Genomic DNA, 21,356 nt, shown 5'->3' with positions numbered 1-21,356 from the left:
GGATCAAGGCCTAAGTTTCTCCCTTCTTTAGATAGCTTTATTTTTCACACCAGCATATTTGGAATCTTTAAAATGCTTCAGTGAAAACCATAATGGATCTGCACACAAATAACTTATTAACAAAACCTTTAGAGAAAGAAAAAAAATATATCTCCTCCCTAAACTACATTGGGTGACAAGTTACTAAACTAGTTACTAGATCTAAGATAGGAGAAAATGCTTGCCATAACTCACTATTTTCCTGTGGTACTTCTTGAAATAATTCAGATAGTAAAGATCCAGTGCCTCGAATCCACATCCTCCCTCCACCCTAGCCCAAACATTCACATTTTCAGAATTTACAAATGACTGCAGCTTGACTTATAGTGCTTGTTATTCCTTCAGGTGCTATATGTGATAATTATAAGATTGAAAAAGAAGGGTAATAATCTGTTATTGTAAATTAATAATAAGGACCTTTTTGTATCTGAACAGATGCAGGTTAATCTGAATCAACCACAATCAGTTTAGTGGAAGGGCAACAAATGGAAACTGCAGTCTAGTAGAAGCTCTAACCTTTAGTTTTCAGACTTATTTTTCACACCTTATAATTAAATCTATTTTTAAAGTACTGAAAGTGTCAGCAATTCCTTGCTGTGCATCTTTCTATCAAAACAATGTAAAATTACAATATACTTTTCCATTCCCATTGACTGATGTCTAGAAACATAGAGCTGAATTCATCCCTGCTGTAACTAAAGTCACTGCAGTCACATGAAGGATAAATGTGGTTCAGATACAATAGTTAAGGCTCAAGTTGATTTGAAATGAAATATGAGACACACAGTTCCCAGGAACTTCAAGTTTGTCAGAAAATATATTAAATACATGATTTGATTTGAAGTATGGACAGTGATTTCTTGTTTAAACTTTCACTGTCATACATATTTTGCATTAGTTGAGAAAAAGATATATGCAAAAATGGCAGTGCAGAATGTGCCAATGAATGATAGTGAGTGGCACTTATACTACACCTTTATTTTTATCCTGTCTTTAAACTGGAACCGCCAGAATTATTGGTATTTGTATTATCCAGATTAATTGAATTAAATAACCCCATCCACTGCAAAATTCAAGGGGGGAGGGATGGGTCAGGGGGAGAAAGAGAAGAGATAGAAAAGAAAACAAATATTAAGATAAAAAAAGAAAGGCATTAACAACACTGTTGGGGCATGGCACCAAGAAACACCGGAAGAGTGAGTACCCTTCTGCCAGACCACCACAGTGTGAATGGCTCCAACAAAAACTGCAGGGCACAAATGGTATTTTTCGAGGACTGTTGCTGAAAAGTGATGACCCTCAGTGACTCTAACTGCCATCACTGGGGGTCACAGGTTCTCAGCATTTCTTGGAACTAGGACCCTGGAAACACATTGAGCGGTTCTAAAGACACTAACGTTATCATCCTCATTTCCTTTTGCTAAGGCTTATACAACCACAATTTCGAGTCTGCCTTTTTCAAAAGGTGTTTGAACCATTTAATCAAGTATTTAGACTCATCCCTCTCCAAAGCATCACAAGGCCCATCCACAAGCCAAGAATGTAAAAAGGAAAAGTGTTTAAGTGTTTGTGCGTCTAAAACAGAAAGTTTTAAACCATTTGGATGAAGTTCTTTATACATAATAACTTGGGCCACAACCTTGGTTTCCTGGTTCAATTCTCTATTTTTGACTAATCTACAATAATAAAGTGGAAATAAGGTAACTATGGGCTAAAATAAGGGATCGTTGAGAGGTAAATTTTTTTCCCTACAAAAAAAAATTACAAAAACACAATGTACAGCTTTTGAGATGTCAGCAATATTTAATTATAAAATACCTGCAATGGAACCAGCTAGATACGAAATATCAAGTGTATTTTGTGAGGATGGAAGGATTATCATCAAATGGTGATTCAAAAGGTAAAATATTGGAAGTAATTATCTATTTTCCCTGTGTACCTAGTGTATTTCCCCATCCTGAAAGGTTTTGCACTGTAGCATTCCTTCCTCCACTGGCCTGATCCAAGTCCTATTGAAGCCAATTAAAATATTCCTCTTGACTTCAGTGGGAATTGGTTTGGGCCCTTGCTTGAAGCTGACTGGAACCCTTTTAAACCCACCAATGCCACTCCTAAATTGAACAGTGGGTTGACTAGAAAAAGACTCAGGTCATTAGAGAGCACCACATGTAGGACACTGATTTGAATTGGAGCAACGTAATTCAAGGCCGGTCCCCTGCTGCTCTCAGACGTGGTGGTATTTATTTATTTTAAAAGATTAAAATAAGTGGGAAAACAGAAATTCAGACACCAAAATTTAACCTCAACCCCATCGTGTCAGAAATGGGGACATGAAAAATAATCAAACATCCATTCAGTGATCAAATAATGATAATTAAATAGTCTAATTATAGCAAAACTGCCATAGACACATCCTATGAATAAATCAATGCTGTGTACTCATTCAGACTACAGGAGAGTACAGAGATGGGCCTGAGTCATGAAGTTCAGGTCTGGATATGAACTTAATTTGAATTTGGGAAATGGGGAATAGCGGGGAGGGGGATGGGTTCCAGGATTCCATTGTTTATACAGTAAATAAAGCATTAAGGGCCAAATTGTAAAACCTCTCCCTCCCATTGATGACCAGGTATGCTCATAAATCATCCCATTGCCTACAATGGGAATAATTAGGTCACTAGCTGCTCACTATTGCAAGCTAGGTTGTTTACAATCTGGCCCAAGAATATAAAAGATGAAAGAAATAGTACTATGGTAGATTGTTTGCTTGAAGTCTAACTAATCTCCACAGTGCAAATCAGTTAGCTTAGATGGTTATTCAGGTCTTCCACATCAAAATAAAGTGTAATCAAGACTTACAATGTGCCTCATGGGAGCGTGCAGGAGAGTGGCCATGTGATTGCAATGTGCACGTAAGGCCTGATCCTACACGATGCTGAGCACTCCAGCCCCAGTCCACCAAAGCATTTAAGCACATGATTAACTTTCAACAGGTGAACAGCCCCACTGGTGCACTTAAAGTTAAGTGCATGCTCATGTGTTTAGTTTCATCCAGACCAGAGTGCTCAGCACCTTGCAAAATTGAGGCCAGACTATGTCTAATCTTTATATGGATGAGCAAAGGAGCAAGAGGGAAGGACAGAGGTACTTCACCCTGCAATTTTGCATTCCCTGTGCAGGAGACAAGACACAGTGTAGGCTTTGTGCTCACCTGAGTTTAGGGGCTGCTTCTTGCTAGTGCCCCTCAGGACTGTCATGGCTCTGCTCCTTTCTGCACTGGAGCTGGCTGGCCATTAACAGAAAAGTATGCTGAACCCCTCAGTAGCGGAGCGTGGCATGCTTTCCTCTGGATCTCTCTCTGGGAGGAAATGGCTGTGCACTAGCCCCAATATGTGCCTTTTATGATATAGGCCTGATCTGGCATAATACCCACAGAAGAAAACATTGAAAATAACAGTTCCAATTGCTTCTAAAAAACTGGATGCCACAGGTGGATTAAATGCTGGATTCCAATCTGAGAATCATAGGCACATGTCAGTGCAAGTCCAGGGGATGGCATTGCCCCAACATCCCCACTGATGTCAACTGGACATTGGTATGTAGACAGCGGTATCTGGATGAGGGCAGGATGCTCTCTCACTGTGCATATATGTATAAGTACAAAGTTTAGATATGCACAAATCCATGCCTGTGTATCTTAAATTAGAATCAAGCCCTAAGGAATCTGCCCTTCTATATATGTAGACTCCTTAGGGCTGAAGAATGTACATTAATAACTCCTGCCAATCCATATTAGAGGTCAAAATGGTAACCAACCCACTGTACCCCTGAGTAAGCAGACACCTACCCATTCCCATTAAAATGGAAGAATTATGACATTTCTCGCACTTTTAGCTTGCATATTCCAGCTCCAGAGTTTCATGGATTTGAGATATTTTATAGTTTTCTTTTTTAACTCAATTGGATTTAATAGAGTCTATACGTTCTTGAACCAATATTTATCACTGAGTAATATTTATGTTGTTATTTCTACCTGCAATAACAAGTCCCCCAGATTTTATTACATTATATGGGAATTCTAATTTGTTCTTGTCTCATGAACCACTGATTGATACTTTAGATTTGCATTTAGCCAGCATGGCTTCCCCATCCACCCTCTAGCAGCAAAAGAGATGCATATTTTGTGCTCTCAAAATAAGAACAAACCTGACACCTTTTGAAGGTTTGTTGTGGTAGTGATTTTTTGTTTATTTGTTTAAGGGTATTTAGACTTAGGCTTTATGAAGTGAATTTTAACATCCGAACAACAACAAAAAATCCAAACAAAACCCAATAATAAATGCTGTGGGAAACATTCAGTGTGTTATCTTTATGTGAATATAAATTACTGACACACTGTGAGCTTTGCTGATATTTTTTACTGGGCCATTACAGTAGGTGACACAGCAGAAGACACATAAATGTAACAGGGATAGGGAAGAAATTCATAAACCTTTGTATATAGAGATTTTCTCCCACCCTATTTAGTTATAGTGACACAATGCAATTTATAGTTACTGTTAATAGATAAGGCTACTTTAACCAAAAACTATTTGTTAGATGCAAAGAAGAGACTGAAAAGCGAACAAAGGAATCAGTAGTTAAACTTTGCTGTTGTATATATATATAATATGAATCTAAGGCAATGGATTTAGTCACTTTTTCATTTAAATATTTTATTAGCCTTTACAATATCATTATTAAAGAACACAAATATCTAAACTAATATGGGTTCTCTTAAGCCATTAGAGATGTATAATGATTATATTGGCATATCTGGGATTCTAGTGTATAAAGCTTTCCAGGGTAGAGACTGTACTTTAACATTTGTCTGTATTGATCCTGATTGGGGCCTCTTGGTGTTAACACAAAATAAATAATAGTTGTGACAGGACAAGATACAGGTCCTCCCCAATCTCCCCCCCCGCCCCCCAAGGGCATGATAGGTAAATTGACATCTTGAATTGATATTATTCTGGCCAAAAGGTCAACATAATTCTGCAGTAGAGTTACACCACATATCATGTAAGTTCATGTTGTAATAGGCCAGCAATTGACAGACTTTAAATCTAGCCTCACTGTTCTTTACTATTGTCAGTGGTTTCTGACTGCAAAGTGAGGTGAGGTGTCTTTTGAGCAGCTCTCTTTGCACTAAAAAGCTAATGGAATAGATCACTATGGGGGGGAAATGAACAGCCTTTCAGTTGTTATCATATACACTGGGGACTTTATTTCGATATTCAGCCTGTGCCAATTCAAATGAGGGACTAACAATGAAGCCACACAAACTGAATTCTTGTATCACCCAAAAGCAAAATGGAAAGTGTATGCCTCTGTCTGATTTGTTTAAATGCATGGAATAAGAGGAACAAAAGTAGATGAAAGAGTTAACACTAGGACAAAACTAGCTCATCTCTTGGCTATCTTACCTCATTTACAAAGACCCAGTGACTATCCTTGGAAGCAAGGTTGGTTTCCACAGCCTACAGAAAAAAATAAATACACACATAAATAAAACTAAATAAAATGAAGATTTCCAGAGTTAATTTATAATTTCCGATAAAAGGACATCATTACAATGTTCATTTTAAGACCTGTTTTCTTTGTACAGTTCCCTTTATTCATACTGCTGCTACTTTGCTGAAAGTCATCTAATCTCTTCTGCTCGTGTTTTATTTTGATTTGAGTATCTGCAGCAATATAACCTACATTTGCAGAGTTGCAGCAGAGCAGTGCATCACCACCATATGGAAATCCATGCACAGAAGCAAACTTAGCGTTGTTTGGTCCATGGATGCAGGCAAGTGTATGGTATATGTCCCATTGTCTGTCATTTTTAAACTTCCTAGGATGATATTTCTTAAGGCTGCTGGTAGGATGTTGTCAATATTCAACAGGCCTCTCATTAACATACACAGATAGATCTTGTCCGACTGCAACCCCTGGGTTAGTAAACATATTGGGTGAAACTCATACCTGTGCAGAAAGCCAGCATAAGGCATGTGTACCACTTAAGTCTCCCCTTATGTTTTTCACAGGCCTTGTGCTTGCCCGCTACAGAGGGCTGAATTTTATGTTAGGCATATGGGTCAATTTATTAGCATATTTATAACCTTCAATGGAGACAGACTGCTACAGTTAATAGGCTCACTAATGCAATAGGGCAGTGCCTAAATGTTCTGGGGAACTGAATGGAAAGAGCCTGACCAGTGCATGCACGCAGTTAAGTTTCTAGCTATCCCCTGCTTCGCTCCTCTGGCAGGCAGAGTTGATGCCATTCCAGAGATAATGAGGTCCCTTACAGCTGCAGTTGATAGTGCCCTCAACCAGGTGTCAGGAGATCTACAATCTGTTGCCACAAATCTGGGGTTTGTATAGTCATGTTAGCTAACATATGCTGCTTAACACATTTGTAAACACATAGCATAGTCGGACATATCAGTGTTTATAAATGTACTCCCTGATTGTGATCAAATCTAGTTAAATCATTAACACCAATTGTAAACTACATAGCTAGTTAGTAGCTAATGCTGTCTGTAAGCTACTTTAGTTACAAACTAGTTTTGACCACAATCAGACAGTAACTTTATAAACATCACTGTATTTGTGTACACAAGATGTTTTAAAATGCCATAAATAAATAGCACATGAGCTGATCTATTTAAAACCACCACTCATCTTCCCAGCCTAGACAAGTCTGGTGTGCAATGGTTGGAAAATCACTTCCTCACTCTATGCCTTCGTGGTCTCATCTGTAAAACAGGGATAATTCCTACTCACCTTTGTAAAGCTTTTGAGAGCCACAGAATGAAAATACGATGAAGTAAGGACAAATTATTTATCATCATCAATAAAATACCGTTGTGGTAGTTTTAACCAAGACATGTCTCAAAGTAGATGAGAAGGTACTAGGGGTACACATCCCTATAGACAATCCTCTCTTAAAAACTGGTTTTAAGCTAATTTCCTTAACTGCCTGTGAAGGGCTTCAGTATTTGGGCCAAGACTTTTAAACCTAACTTCTATGTCCATATTTAGGCCCTTAATGTGCTGAGCAGCCAATACCTCCTACTGAAGTAAATGCAAGTTGCTGGATGCCCCACACTTTAACTGAGTAAATGTGGATTTAGAAGCGAACTTTAGGCTACATCTACACTACAGGGGGGAGTCGATTTAAGATATGCAAATTCAGCTACGTGAATAGCGTAGCTGAATTCGACGTATCGCAGCCGACTTACCCCGCTGTGAGGACCGCGGCAAAATCGACCTCCACGGCTTCCTGTCGACGGCGCTTACTCCCACCTCCGCTGGTGGAGTAGGAGCGTCAATTAGGGGATCGATTGTCGTGTCCCGACGGGACGCGATAAATCGATCCCCGAGAGGTCGATTTCTACCCGCCGATTCAGGCGGGTAGTGTAGACCTAGCCTTAGATACTTAGGTTTTAAAATCTTCACCTTGGAGGCAGAGCTCCGACGGCAGAGAGTACTCTTCTGTACCCAGGCATTTAGGGAAGAATTGGAGCTTTTAACTTTCTGTTTCCTGGCTTTCAGAACTGTATTTCACAGTCCCTAACTTATATGGCAAACAGCTGCAAGACAAAATGGAAGGAGAGAATCCATTGGCTGTAGCCAGCTAAGGAGCCTCTGATAGCACAACTCTTCAGATGTTGTATTGCCAATAAAAGTATATATGTTAATTAATCTTAAAAACTAATCGATTTGACCTGCCAGAAATCTTGCTACAATGTTAAAGACATGCCATGTATTATTTAGACTTATTGCTTCCTTCCCCCCAAAAATCATACACCATACACTTCCTAACAGAGCTATTGCAGCCAGCCTCCTAACTGTACCATATGAAAGGGATTTTCTAGGAGAAAGATCAGGAACCTGAGTGATTGCTGTGTCTGAGGAATAGCACTGCCATCCATTGTGTACTGTTCTGAGCACAGCAAGTTTCATGAGCTAAAATACGTTATGGGATTTTTGATGGAAACAAATATTAGGGTATACACAAAGTAACTCATTCATTTATATACTGTATGTGAGTGAAGATTTCTCATAAAATTCCCAAAGGGTATAGCTGCCATTCAAGACTAATGGCCTGCAACATTTCTATCAAAAAAGAAAAGCGGCTTTGGAGATGAATAGCGCACTGGAACCTACAAAGTCTCCATCTTTTCTATAATTTGCCTTTAAACTAAAACACATAATTTCTCCAAGTTTAGCAGACAGAGAGAGACACTTTGAGACCAGTACCTTGTCCCCTTTGTTTCACCCCAAACACATTTTAACAGCCAGATTCTATAGCATAATGTCCTGAAAACTAAGGTTTATAATGCAAACAACAACCCACTATTAATTTTGGTGCATAAATGGTGTATTTGGAATGACAAGCTGCTAAAGTCTATATAGATGTGTCCATGTACAACACTGGTTGTAATTTCTCTGTACCAAATATGACACTGCTTTGCCAGCAGAAACGAAAGGAGAGATATTGAATGTATTAACAAAAAAAGGTGAGCATTCCATTCTACCACTAGTAGTAGTCATAATAATGAAAGGAAAAGATGATGCTTGACAAAAGACAGTCAAGGAGAACTTCCTTTTTTTTTTAAAAAAAAAGGGAAAAATAATGTTTTCTTTTGCACATCTTATAAGAAATTTAATGTCAATAAACCAAACCATAATCATCGCACTTGAATCTTGTGGAACAAGGGAGATAGCTGCATTATTTTTTACAAACATGATAGGTTCTTCAGTGTATCCTATTTGATATTATCCTGTCTGCCTACATGAAGTTCAATTAAAAGGAGCTGTTAGGAAGAGTAAGCAGGAAACAACAAAATGGTCAGAGGTAAGACAACTCTAGGTAAACAGTTTCAGTGGGACAAGGGCTGAACCATTAAAGAGGAAACTACTTTTCAGACATGCCAGATGAACATTACCTAACTGTTTTGCCAAGGCCAAAGCCTACAGATCAAAATGACTGTAAATATTTAAAAAAGGCGATGGGGGAGTGAGTATTCAGCAACTCAGAGAGGTAGAGAACCCTGCAGGAGCAGTTGGTCTGAGACAGAGGACCTGTAAGATGTGTCTGAGGCAGGTAGGCATCCCTAAACTTCGAGAGAAGTGATAAGGTTTAGGCAAGACCCAGGCATGCAGACTTTTTGTGGTTATAACTTTTCTATCTGTTTGCTATGTACCTTGGGGTGAATAGTCAACACTCCAGTTTGAGTTACTTTAATCAGCTGCTGGTCACAGGCTCCTAGAGAGAAGTGTGTTGCAGGTGCCAACACAATTGGAAACAGGGAGGCTGCTGCTGTCACTGCAGGATCCAGTCTAAGAGTGGTAGAACCATAGTGAGGTGAAGGAAACAAAATCTGTCACCTAAGAGGTAAACTCCTAAGGGACTGCAAAGGAATATAAAGCACTGCTTGCCCTGTAATCATATAGTGGGAACACAGGGTGCTATAGATTGCTGATCCAGACTAATGGAGTGAATCGTGGACTTCCAGTTGGGAGAAGTGCAGGTAGAGGCCTGTCACTTGGAAAGAGTGCCCTCGGGGAGAGACCACAGGTGCAGTTCACCCCTGAACCAGGACAGTTGGTGTTAGCAGAGCAGATACATCTGCAACACTATAAGCTTTATCACATGGCATTGCCCAAGCACCTGTTGATCTGAAAAATGCTCCCGAACAGACTGGACTTAATTGTATAGCATTTTTTTAATGCTAGGACAATCCCATATGGTGCCTGTTAGAGATGTGGACATCTGTCCACTGGACTGGCACCACCAACACATCTCAAATAAACCAGTGAGTCTCAAACTTTTCTACACTGAGACCCCAGTCGGCAACCTACCGAATGCATGCCAAACACGGCACACAAGCTGCTGCCTGCCGTGGTCCCGTCCCCCAGCCCCACTCAGCCCCCCCGCCCACCTGCGGCAGCCAAGCTTCCCCCCTCCTCCGCTTATTCCCCCAGCATGGTGCTTTCCTGCCCCTCCTCCTCTCCTTCCCTGCGCCGATCAGCTGATGGCCCTTATGAGGGGGAGGTGGACGAGTGGCAGAGTGCTCGCTGCTCCGTAGAGGAGACAGAGAAGAGGTAGGGATGGGACCTTGGGGAAGCGGGTGGAACAGGGCATATGCCTTCCAGCCCCTGCCATGAGCCGCTCAGGGCAGGGGACTGGGAGCACCCCCACAAGCCGAGCACCCCAGCCCTCTGCCCTGAACCCCCCCACACACACCCAGCCTTCTGCTCTGCACCTCCACACCACCCTCCAGCCCTCTGCCCTGACCGCTGAACCCCCCCACACCGACCCAGCCTTCTGCCCTGCACCCCCCCACACACTCCCTGGCCCTCTGCCCTGACCCCTGAACCCCCACACACACCCAGCCTTCTGCCCTGCACCCCCATAGCCCCCATCCCTCTGCCCTGAACCCCCCACACACCCAGCCTTCTGCCCTGCACCCCCCCACACACACCACCAGCCCTCTACCCTGACCCCTGAACCCCCCACACACACCCCCAGCCCTCTGCCCTGACCCCTGAATCCTCCCCCAGGTCTGGGGTCCCAGCTGCCAGCCCCTTACCAGCCAGCATCCCGGCTGCAGGCCCCACTCAGCCCGCTGCCGGCCTAGGTGAACAGGACCCCAGCCTGGCAGCGGGCTGAGCAGGCTGGCAGCGTAAGATCAGCATTTTAATTTAATTTTAAATGAAGCTTCTTAATCATTTTGAAAACCTTGTTTACTTTACATACAACAATAGTTTAGTTATATAATATAGACTTATAGAGAGAGACCTTCTAAAAAACGTTAAAATGTATTACCAGCACACGAAACCTTAAATTAAAGTGAATAAATGAAGACTCGGCACACCACTTCTGAAAGGTTGCCTACCCCTGAGCTTCCACTTCCATTTAGCAATATCTGAAGGGCACAAAAACCCTGACACCTTTTTCTAACTCCCTCACAAATTATGATCACCAAGGTTTAGACCTATTGTTGAGGCTGTCTGGCGATTCAGGCAGGCAGTTCTACATTGGCTTATGTTCAGTTCACATTTTAAAAATTAGTTCTGTAACCATGAGGGACAGAATTTTATTTTATTATTTATTTATTTACTTTCTTACTTACTTAATAAGAGGATAAGAAATGACTGGAAAGGGAAGGTTGTCAGGACTTCCTCCCTCCCCCAAATCTGTTTGCAAATCCCTGTGGGAGTTTCAATCCTAGATCAAGATCCTCAGACTTCTGCCAACAATTCACTTCACATTTGCCACCAAGCAGCTGTGAGAAGGCAACAGTTTTCAGCCACTGTTGACCTGGGCAGCATTCCAGCCAGTGGCTGAGAAGTGAAAGGTTCTGTATCCCAGTAACTATCCCCTGGGTCTTCAGTTCCCTTAACACCATATGCCTAGCCATGATTTATTTAAGTGCATTTTGGGGTTGTTGTTTTTTAAAGCAAAACTTTAAGGAACATTTTTAACCTTTTACACTGAGAAAACAGGACACACACTTTCACCAGGAATTTAATACAGTTTAATAAACCTCAGCCAGACCTATCTCAAACTGTTTCAGCTCATTAGTAGGAGATTTTTATATTTAAAAAAATCAACAGCTTTGTTCTGGATCTACATGGACAGGAAAATATAATGGGACTTGTAGCAACAGTCCAATTTCCAAAGAGAGATGTAAGGCCATGTTTGGAGTATGTGACAGCAATTAATTGGATGGTATCAAAGTGCACCCATGTATCTGAGAAATCTTGTATATGTCTTGGATACAAATGAGTAGAGATAGCAGATATGGGGAAGTGAACTCTGGTGGGACAGATGGTTTCAGATCTTATTCCCATGATATTTAATATATATTTAGAAACTCCTTCAATTAAAATATATGCAGCTCAAGTCCAAGAGTGACTTGCATACGTACAAAGAATCCCGCTCCCCTCCCCCCACAACACACACTTTATTGTAATTCTTTTAATTCATTAAACCTTTTTTACTTTTGCATTTAAATAAATAGCTTTTAGTTCAGTATTCCCTGTAGGGCACCTCTCCTATGGTGATTAATAGATTAAAAGAAAAAGAAAACGAAGCTTTCCTAGTTTCAATGAAGAAAATGTTTCTAGTAATTAAAGGGAAAATGTCAACCTATTCTGGCCTTCGTTATAATGGTTATAACCTAGTGATAAATAGTCCATATAGCCATATAGCATCCAAAGCATTAAATGGTGACAACCCTTACCACACATTCCCTGTCCTATATGTTTACGCACACGCGCACACGCACACACACTCTTTTAACTTGATCCAAAGACAGTGATTCCCATTAGTGAATATACATTTTCCAGCAGTTACTGCAGTATTTCTCGTATTTCCCAACACTCTCAAGGGAAATTAATTGTGGAACCTCAAACTCTTGGTGCATGTTAACTTTTGAACAGTGACCACCGGAGTAACAAACGAGATTTTTTTAAAAAAAAATCTAAAATTTCTCCATCATTTGGAGTGTACGTTTTTGGTTGTTTCCCCCCACCTCCAACTCTTTGTTAAAGTCTTACTCTGAATTCTAAATATGTTTTTTCTAAAATACGTCACTTCTTTATGACATTTTTAGAAAAGCCATCCCATCAAAACATGATGCATGTGCTCCCACCGCTATTCTTCAAGTTAACTGTACTACTAACACAAGCTATTCTCTAAATAGGGTACCTCCCTACAGGTATCAATAATAAAAATGTTGCACAGATAATTTTCAAAATAGTCCTCTGTCCCTGGACTAATTCCAGACAGTTTGCGCTGCTTCACAAGCGCAAAAAAGGCCTAAATCTGCAGCTCTCTGGAGGATTTCCTCTGTGTAAGGGATGTCCATGACGGCTCCTATGCAATCCTTCCTTCTTGCTATCATAGGGGACCTGGCTGGAGCTTCCACACACTGATATCATAGCTCCTTGATGATATTATCAGCTAGTATCAGTTAAAGCAGGGGGGTCTTAACTTCCAATGCTATAAAAAACTCCATGGCCCAACTGGGCCACAACAACTGTTTTTCTGCATATATAAGCCAGGGCCAGTGTTAGGTGGTAGCAAGCAGGGCAGTTGCCTGGGGCCCCAGGCCACAGGGAGCCCTGCAAAGCTAAGTTGCTCAGGCTTCGGCTTCAGCCCTGGGTGGCAGGACTTGGAGCCCCAGGCGGTGGGGCTTTGGCTTTCTGCCCTGGGCCCCAGCAAGTCTAATGATGGCCCTGCTTGGCGAACCCCCTGATACCTGCTCATGGCCCCTTAGGGGGCCCGGATCCCTGGTTGAGAACCACTGTATTAAAGCAGCCTTCAAGCTGCTCTAACTTGTGCCAGGATTTCTCTAGGTTTGGAAGAATGCAAAGGGCTCTTCTGCATACTGAAGATTTGGATTTCCATGGATTTCTAAGTTAGTATCTGCTCTACTAAACAGGAGAGAAAAATGCTTCACAAAAAAAGTAAAAAAAATGTGGTAATAAGGCAAAATGAGTTTATTTTCTAGTTTGCTATGCCTAATTAGGAGCAACAGAAAAAAATATTGCCAAAACACTGTGTTGATTTATAATTTGTACAGTTCCACTGCTTTTAATTCAAATCATCATTATAATGTCTATTGCATGCTAAATAGGAGTATGCATTATATTTTTAATACATCAGGAGGATGAACTGATAACTCAGATTAATAAATAGTAGTAATATTCCTTTATTGCTTTTATCGCACTAATTCCCAGATGCCTTTTTGTGCTAGGGGCTGTACAAACATGAAGAAAGAGACAGTTCCTGCCCCAATTATCTCAATGGGAACGATGAGGGGGATGAGTAAGAAGATCACACGATTACAGAAGTTAACTATGGGCAAAACTAGATGGTCACTGGAAATTGCTTTTCCTATTATGAATAAATATTAGCTACATAAGCTTACTATGTGAATGGGTTTTAGATAAATGCATATATGTAAAGCTAACGTAGACATAGTGGAATATTTTCTGGCCTGAGGACTGATTATATGAACAACCATAATGCGCTTGAATAACTTCTGTGATGAAAAGGACACCAGCAATTATGTTACTTTTTTATCATTTATAATTTAATGTACTATATTAGGACTCCTGCATTTAATCCTATTTGCATTTTATAGGTGCCCTTTTATTCCATTTCATATCAGGCTTATTTAGTGGTAAACAAAAATAAACTATTGGATATGAAATTCTTCCAAAAGTATATTACTCTGTGTGATGGAGTCTACAGGCCCCACGCTGAACTAAGGTGGGGAGCAGACCAGTACTGAGCTATGGAGACCCTACCCCCTCGACAGGTACAAGGCATGTTCTCAATGGAGGAACAGTTTAAAATTACACTTGTAACCCCGTGGAAGGGGGCAATGAGCTGCATATGTGACACCAGGAAGCAAGGCTGATGCTGAGAGCTGTGCAGGGAGTGGCAACTGCTTTGTGAAGACTTCACTAGCATCAGAGACTTGGGCTCCCCCTCCTCTTTGGGAGTTGAAAGCCCTGAGAGAGATTGATTAACTCAACTGGACAATGAGCGACTGAGGAGAGTCTGCTAAGCCTGCCGCAAACTGAGAAGCTCTGTTCTATCAAGTAGTATCCAGGGGATTACATAATTTGGGGGAGTTCAGTAACTGGGCTGGACAATCTGAGAGACACCTAGGGCCTTGGGTCAGGACTTATTAGAGTGGGTGGGCCCAGGACCCCTCTCTCCTTGTCCCCTCCCCCCCATTCCTTTGTAGTGACAAGCTTTCAGGAGAGCCATCTGAGCGGGAGAGAAGGGGAAGGGAGCGGGGTGATTGAGGGTACAGCTGGGCTCCCTCTGGACGACTGTACGGGCGGAACCTGAAAGTCCACAAGCTGACTAGTCCGCTAGGTCAGCCAGTCACCAGACCTTCCTGCTACACTTAAATGTCACATATCTCTATACATGTTAACTGTTGACCATTCAGCTACCTGATACAGCAATGACACAAGATAATCACATAGGTGTCAAAAAATAACCGTTCTTTAAAGGTACACTTCTAACATTAACTGAAGAACATAACCTCTCGGGAGTCTTGCACTTGGAGTTTTACCAAAGACTTGTCATTGAAGACACACAGATGTCTCTGAAGAATATAATGACCAAATAGTGCTTATTCAAGTATGTGCAACTCTGTTGAAGAAAATGGGATTGTATGTGTATAACCAAGAGCAATATTACCCCTCTCTGTTTAGAAAGGATTCTTCTTATGCTTTGCCATTGTGTTTAAAAAGATTTGCTATGCAATATCATAAGATAGGATTCACTAGATATGGATGCCAACTTGATTTTCTCCAGGAATAATAATAATTATGGCAATAATAATACTTAGCTCTTATATAGCTCTGAATTTCAAAGCACTTCACACAAAGGAGGTCATCATTATCCACATTTTGCATATGAGGAAACTGAGGCACAAGTAGGGGAAGTGACTTTCCCAAGGTCACTGAGATGGGCAGTGGCAAAGCTAAATGAACCCAGTCTCCTTAGTACCAATACAATGTCCTAAACACCAAGCAATGCTGCCTCCCCTGGAGGAAATACTGTCAGAAACTTTACAAACACAAAAAAAGTCTTCTAATGCCTGCATGGAGTTGGAATAGACATTTTAAAACTGGACATGGATGTGAAGTGAGACAGAGAGTGTTCCAGACATAAGCCCTTTGTAAACAAACCTATTTTCAGGCTGGGTGGTCACTGTCAATCCCAAAAATCATAGAAATGTAGGGCTGGAAAGGACCTCGAGAAGTAATCTAGTCCAGCCTCCTATACTCAGGCAGGATCAGGTAAACCTAGACCATCCCTGACAAGTATTTGTCTAACTTATTTCTTACAAACCTCTAGTGATGGGATTCCGCAACCCTTGAAGCCTATTCCAGAGCTTAACTATCCTTATAGTTAGAAAGGTTTTTCCTGCTTTCTAACCAAAATCTACCTTGCTGCAGAGTAAGCCCATTATTTCTTGTCTTACCACCTGTTGACATAGAGATCATCGCCCTCTTTATAACAGCCTTTAACATATTTAAAGACTTCTCAGGTCACCCATCAGTCATTTCTCATGACTAAACATGCCCATTTTTTTTTAAACCTTCCTCATAGGTCAGATTTTCTAAACCTTTTATCATTTTGCTCTCCTCCAAGCTCTTTCCAGTTTGTCCACATCTTTCCTAAAGTATGGTGCCAAGAACTGGAGCCAGTACTCCAGCTGAGGCCTCACCAGTAGAGCGGGAGAAATACCTCATGTATACCTCTCATATAACACTCTTGTTAATACATCCCAAAATGATATTAGTCTTTTTCACAACTGCATCACATTGTTGACTCATTTAATTTGTGATCTGCTGTAATTCCCAGATCCTTTTCAGCAGTACAACCACTTAGCCAGTTATCCCCGATTTTGTGGTTATGCATTTGATTTTTCCTTCCCAAGTGTAGTATTCTGCACTTGACTTTACTGAATTTCATCTTGTTTCTCAGATCAGTTCTTTAATTTGTAAGGTCATTTTGAATTCTAATCTTGTCCACACATAGCTGTCATCTGAAAATTTTATAAGCATATTCTCCACTCAATTATCCAAGCCATTAATGAAAATATTGACTAGTACTAGACTAAGCAGTGCCCCCTGAAGGACCCCAATAGATTCTCTCACACACACCCAGTTTGACAGAAAACCACTGATAACTACTCTGTTATCTTTCAACCAGTTGAGTACCACCCTATAGTAATTTCGTCTAGACGACATTTCCCTAGTTTACTTATGAGAATGTAGTGGGATTGTGCCCAAAGCCTTACTGAAATCAAGATATGTCATGTCTGCTTCCCCCCACCCACTAGGCCAGAAACCTGTCAAAAAAGGAAAATAGATTGGTTTGGCATGACTTGTTCTAGACAAATTCAAGTTGGCTATTCCTTATACCCAATTATCCTCTATAAATTGATTGTTTAATAATTTGTTCCATTAGCTTTCCAGGTATCAAGGTTAGATGGACTGGTTTATAATTCCAAAAGTCCTCTTTGTTCTCCTTTTAAAAGACAGGTACTACATTCACCCTTCTTCAATTCTCTGGATCCTCACCTGTCTTCCGTGAGTTCTCAAAAATAATTGCTAATGGTTCAGAGATTGTAGAGTAGGATGAATTTTATCAGGCCCTACTGACTTGAATACCTTTGACTTATCTAAATGTTCTTTAGATCTTAGTTCTTTCCCTATGTTGGCTTGCGCTCCTTCCCCCTTGTTGTTAATATTAACTGTGTTGAGTATTTGATCACCATTAACCTTTTTTGTTAAGATTGAAGTTAAATAGACATTAAATAGCTCAGCATTTTTTGATGTCATCAGTTATTAGCTCTCCCTCTCCACTAATCAGAGGACCTACACTTTCCTTCATCTTTCTCTTGTTACTAATATATTTAAAGAACCTCTTCTTATTGCCTTTTACGTGCCTTTGCTTTTCTGATTTTGTCCCTACATGCTTGCGCTATTGTTTTGTACTCCTCCTTGGCAATTCAGACATGTGTCCACTTTTTTGGATTCTTTTTTGATTTTTCAGGTCATTAAAGAGCTCCTGGTGGCCTTTTACTATTCTTCCTATCTTTTCTTCACATCGGAGTAGTTTGCAGCTGTGCCTTTAATATTTTCTCCTTGAAAAATTTCCAGCTCTCCTGAACGCCTTTTTTTCTTAGATTTTCTTCCTCTTCCTTTTGCATCAGGATAGGTTGTGCCTCTTTTATTGTCTCTTTGAGAAACTGCCAGCTTTCCTGAACTTTTCCCCTCAGATTTTCTTTTCATGGGACCTTACATACCAGTTCTCTTATTTTGATAAAGTCTGCTTTTTTGAAGTCCATTGTCCTTATTTTAGAGTACCAGCTGTGTTAGTCTGAATCCGCAAAAAGAACAGGAGTACTTGTGGCACCTTAGAGACTAACAAATGTATTTGAGTATAAGCTTTCGTGGGCTACAGTCCACTTATCGGATGTATAGAATGGAACATACAGTGAGAAGTAGAGACTTGAATAGATATCTAGTGACATCATCAAGTGACATCATCATAGGACCTAATCACATCAGCCACACCATCAGGGTCTCGTTCACCTGCACATCTACCAATGTGATGTATGCCATCATGTGCCATCAATGCCCCTCTGCCATGTACATTGGCCAAACCGGACAGTCTCTACGCAAAAGAAATCTGACATCAGGAATCATACCATTCAAAAACCAGTAGGAGAACACTTCAACCTCTCTGGCCACTCAGTAACAGACCTAAAGGTGGCAATTTTGCAACAGAAAAGCTTCAAAAACAGACTCCAACGAGAAACTGCTGAACTGGAATTAATTTGCAAATTAGACACTATCAACTTAGGCTTGAATAGAGACTGGGAATGGCTGAGCCATTACACACATTGAATCTATTTCTCTATGTTAAATATTCTCACATCTCTTGTCAAACTGTCTGTAATGGGCTATCTTGATTATCACTACAAACGTTTTTTCTCTAATTAATTAGCCTCTTAGACTAGGTCTACACTACCCACCTGAATCGGTGGGTAGAAATCGATCTCTCAGGGATCGAATTATCGCCTCTCGTCGGGACGCCACAATCGATACCCAAATTGATGCTCTTACTCCACCAGCGGAGGTGGGAGTAAGCGCCGTCGACGGGGAGCCGCGGAAGTCAATTTTGCCGCCGTCCTCACAGCGGGGTAAGTTGGCTCCGATACGTCGAATTCAGCTACGCTATTCGCGTAGCTGAATTTGCGTATCTTAAATCGACCTCCCCCCCCGTAATGAAGACCTGCCCTTAGAGTTGGTAGGACAACCCCCACCTTTTCATGTTCTCTGTATGTGTATATATATCTCCTTGCTATATGTTCCATTCTATGCATCGATGAAGTGGGCTGTAGCCCACGAAAGCTTAAGCTCAAATAAATTTGTTTGTCTCTAAGGTGCCACAAGTACTCCTGTTCCCTTTGTCCTTATTTTGGTGCTCTCACTCCTTCATAGATCCATAGTTTCATAGACTCTAGGACTCGAAGGGACCTCGAGAGGTCATCGAGTCCAGTCCCCTGCCCTCATGGCAGGACCAAATACTGTCTAGACCAGGGATCAGCAACGTTTGGCACGCGGCTCGCCAGGGTAAGCACCCTGGCAGGCCGGGCCAGTTTATTTACCTGCTGACGTGGCAGGTTCAGCCGATCACAGCCCCCACTGGCCGCGGTTCGCCATCACCCGCACCGCTTCCCGCCGCCCCTATTGGCCCAGGATGGTGAACCGCAGCGAGTGGGGGCTGTGATTGGCCGAACCTACCACGTCAGCAGATAAACTGGCCCGGCCCACCCTGATAGACATTTATCTAACTTACTCTTAAATATCTCCAGAGATGGAGATTCCACAACCTCCCTAGGAAGTTTATTCCAATGTTTAACCACCCTGACAGTTAGGAACTTTTTCCTAATGTCCAACCTAAACCTCCCTTGCTGCAGTTTAAGCCCATTGCTTCTTGTTCTATCCTTAGAGGCTAAGATGAACAAGTTTTCTCCCACTTCCTTATGACACCCTTTTAGATACCTGAAGACTGCTATCATGTCCCATCTCAGTCTTCTCTTTTCCAAACTAAACAAACCCAATTTTTTCAGCCTTCAGCCTTTCAGCCTTCCTTCATAGGTCATGTTCTCTAGACCTTTAATCATTCTTATTGCTCTTCTCTGGACCCTCTCCAATTTCTCTACATCTTTCTTGAAATGCGGTGCCCAGAACTGGACTGAGGCCTAACCAGCGCAGAGTAGAGCGGAAAAATGACTTCTCATGTCTTGCTCACAATGTTAATGCATCCCAGAATCACGTTTACTTTTTTTGCAACAGCATCACACTGTTGACTCATATTTAGCTTGTGGTCCACTATAACCCCTAGATCCCTTCCTGCCATTCCTTCCTAGACAGTCTCTTCCCATTCTGTATGTGTGAAACTGATTGTTCCTTTTTAAGTGGAGCACTTTGCATTTGTCTTTATTAAACTTCATCCTGTTTACCTCAGACCATTTTTCCAATTTGTCCAGATCATTTTGAATTTTAACCCTATCTTCCAAAGCAGTTGCAATCCCTCCCAGTTTGGTAACATCTGCAAACTTAATAAGCGTACTTTCTATGCCAATATCTAAGTAGTTGATGAAGATATTAAACAGAGCTGGTCCCAAAACAGACTCCTGCGGAACCCCACTCATTATACCTTTTCAGCAGGATTGGGAACCATTTATAACTACTCTCTGAGTTCGGTTATCCAGCCAGTTATGCACCCACCTTATAGTAGCCCCATCTCAGTTGTATTTGCCTAGTTTAATGATAAGAATATCATGTGAGAGACCATATCAAATGCCTTACTGAAGTCTAGGTATGCCACATCCACCGCTTCTCCCTTATCCACAAGGCTCATTATCCTATCAAAGAAAGCTATCAGATTAGTTTGACATGATTTGTTCTTTACAAATCCATGCTGGCTAGTCCCTATCACCTTACCACCTTCCAAGTGTTTACAGATGATTTCCTTAATTACTTGCTCCATTATCTTCCCTGACACAGAAGTTAAACTAACTGGTCTGTAGTTTCCTGGGTTGTTTTTATTTCCCTTTTTGTAGATGGGCACTATTTTTGCCCTTTTCCAATCTTCTGGAATCTCTCCTGTCACCCATGATTTTCCAAAGATAATAGCTAGAGGCTCAGATACCTCCTCTGTTAGCTCCTTGAGTATTCTAGGATGCATTTCATCAGGCCCTGGTAACTTGTAGGCATCTAACTTTTCTAAGAGATTTCTTACTTGTTTTTTTTATTTCCTCTTCTAAACCTACCCCCTCCCCATTAGCATTCACTATGTTAGGCATTCCTTCAGACTTCTCGGTGAAGACCGAAACAAAGAAGTCATTACGCATTTCTGTCATGTCATGATCACTTTCACCCAAATTGCCTTCCACCTTCTCATTCACTACCAATTCCTCCCTGCTGGTCAGAATCAAGTCTAAAATGATTGTCCCCTCATTACTACTTCCACTTTCTGACACAAAAAAGTTGTCTCCAATACATTCCAAGTGTCTACTATAGCCCACCAAATCACGAAAAGGAGGTGGATGAGGCATTTCTAGAATAAATAACAGAAATATTAAAAACACAAGATCTGGTTGTAATGGAGGACTTTAACTACTCAGACATCTGTTGGGAAATTAATATGGCAA

At 41.2% G+C, this 21,356-nt stretch overlaps 1 protein-coding gene across 3 annotated transcripts in view; it reads right to left on the bottom strand.

Moving 5' to 3' along the window:
* The window catches only part of GRID1 (glutamate ionotropic receptor delta type subunit 1), an 814,231-nt gene that overhangs the window by 192,368 nt on the left and 600,507 nt on the right, over nt 1–21,356 (bottom strand). For all 3 annotated transcript variants that reach the window (XM_034777148.1, XM_034777150.1, XM_034777149.1), the window contains exon 5: nt 5,508–5,561. In XM_034777148.1, coding sequence (XP_034633039.1) covers nt 5,508–5,561 — 54 coding nt within the window. The remainder of the gene's footprint in view (nt 1–5,507; nt 5,562–21,356) is intronic.

This window comes from Trachemys scripta, chromosome 7 (genome assembly GCF_013100865.1).
Source record: "Trachemys scripta elegans isolate TJP31775 chromosome 7, CAS_Tse_1.0, whole genome shotgun sequence".
Taxonomy (NCBI): domain Eukaryota; kingdom Metazoa; phylum Chordata; order Testudines; family Emydidae; genus Trachemys; species Trachemys scripta.
The sequence above is the reverse complement of the archived record's forward strand: the minus strand, read 5'-3'. Positions and strand labels throughout refer to the sequence as shown.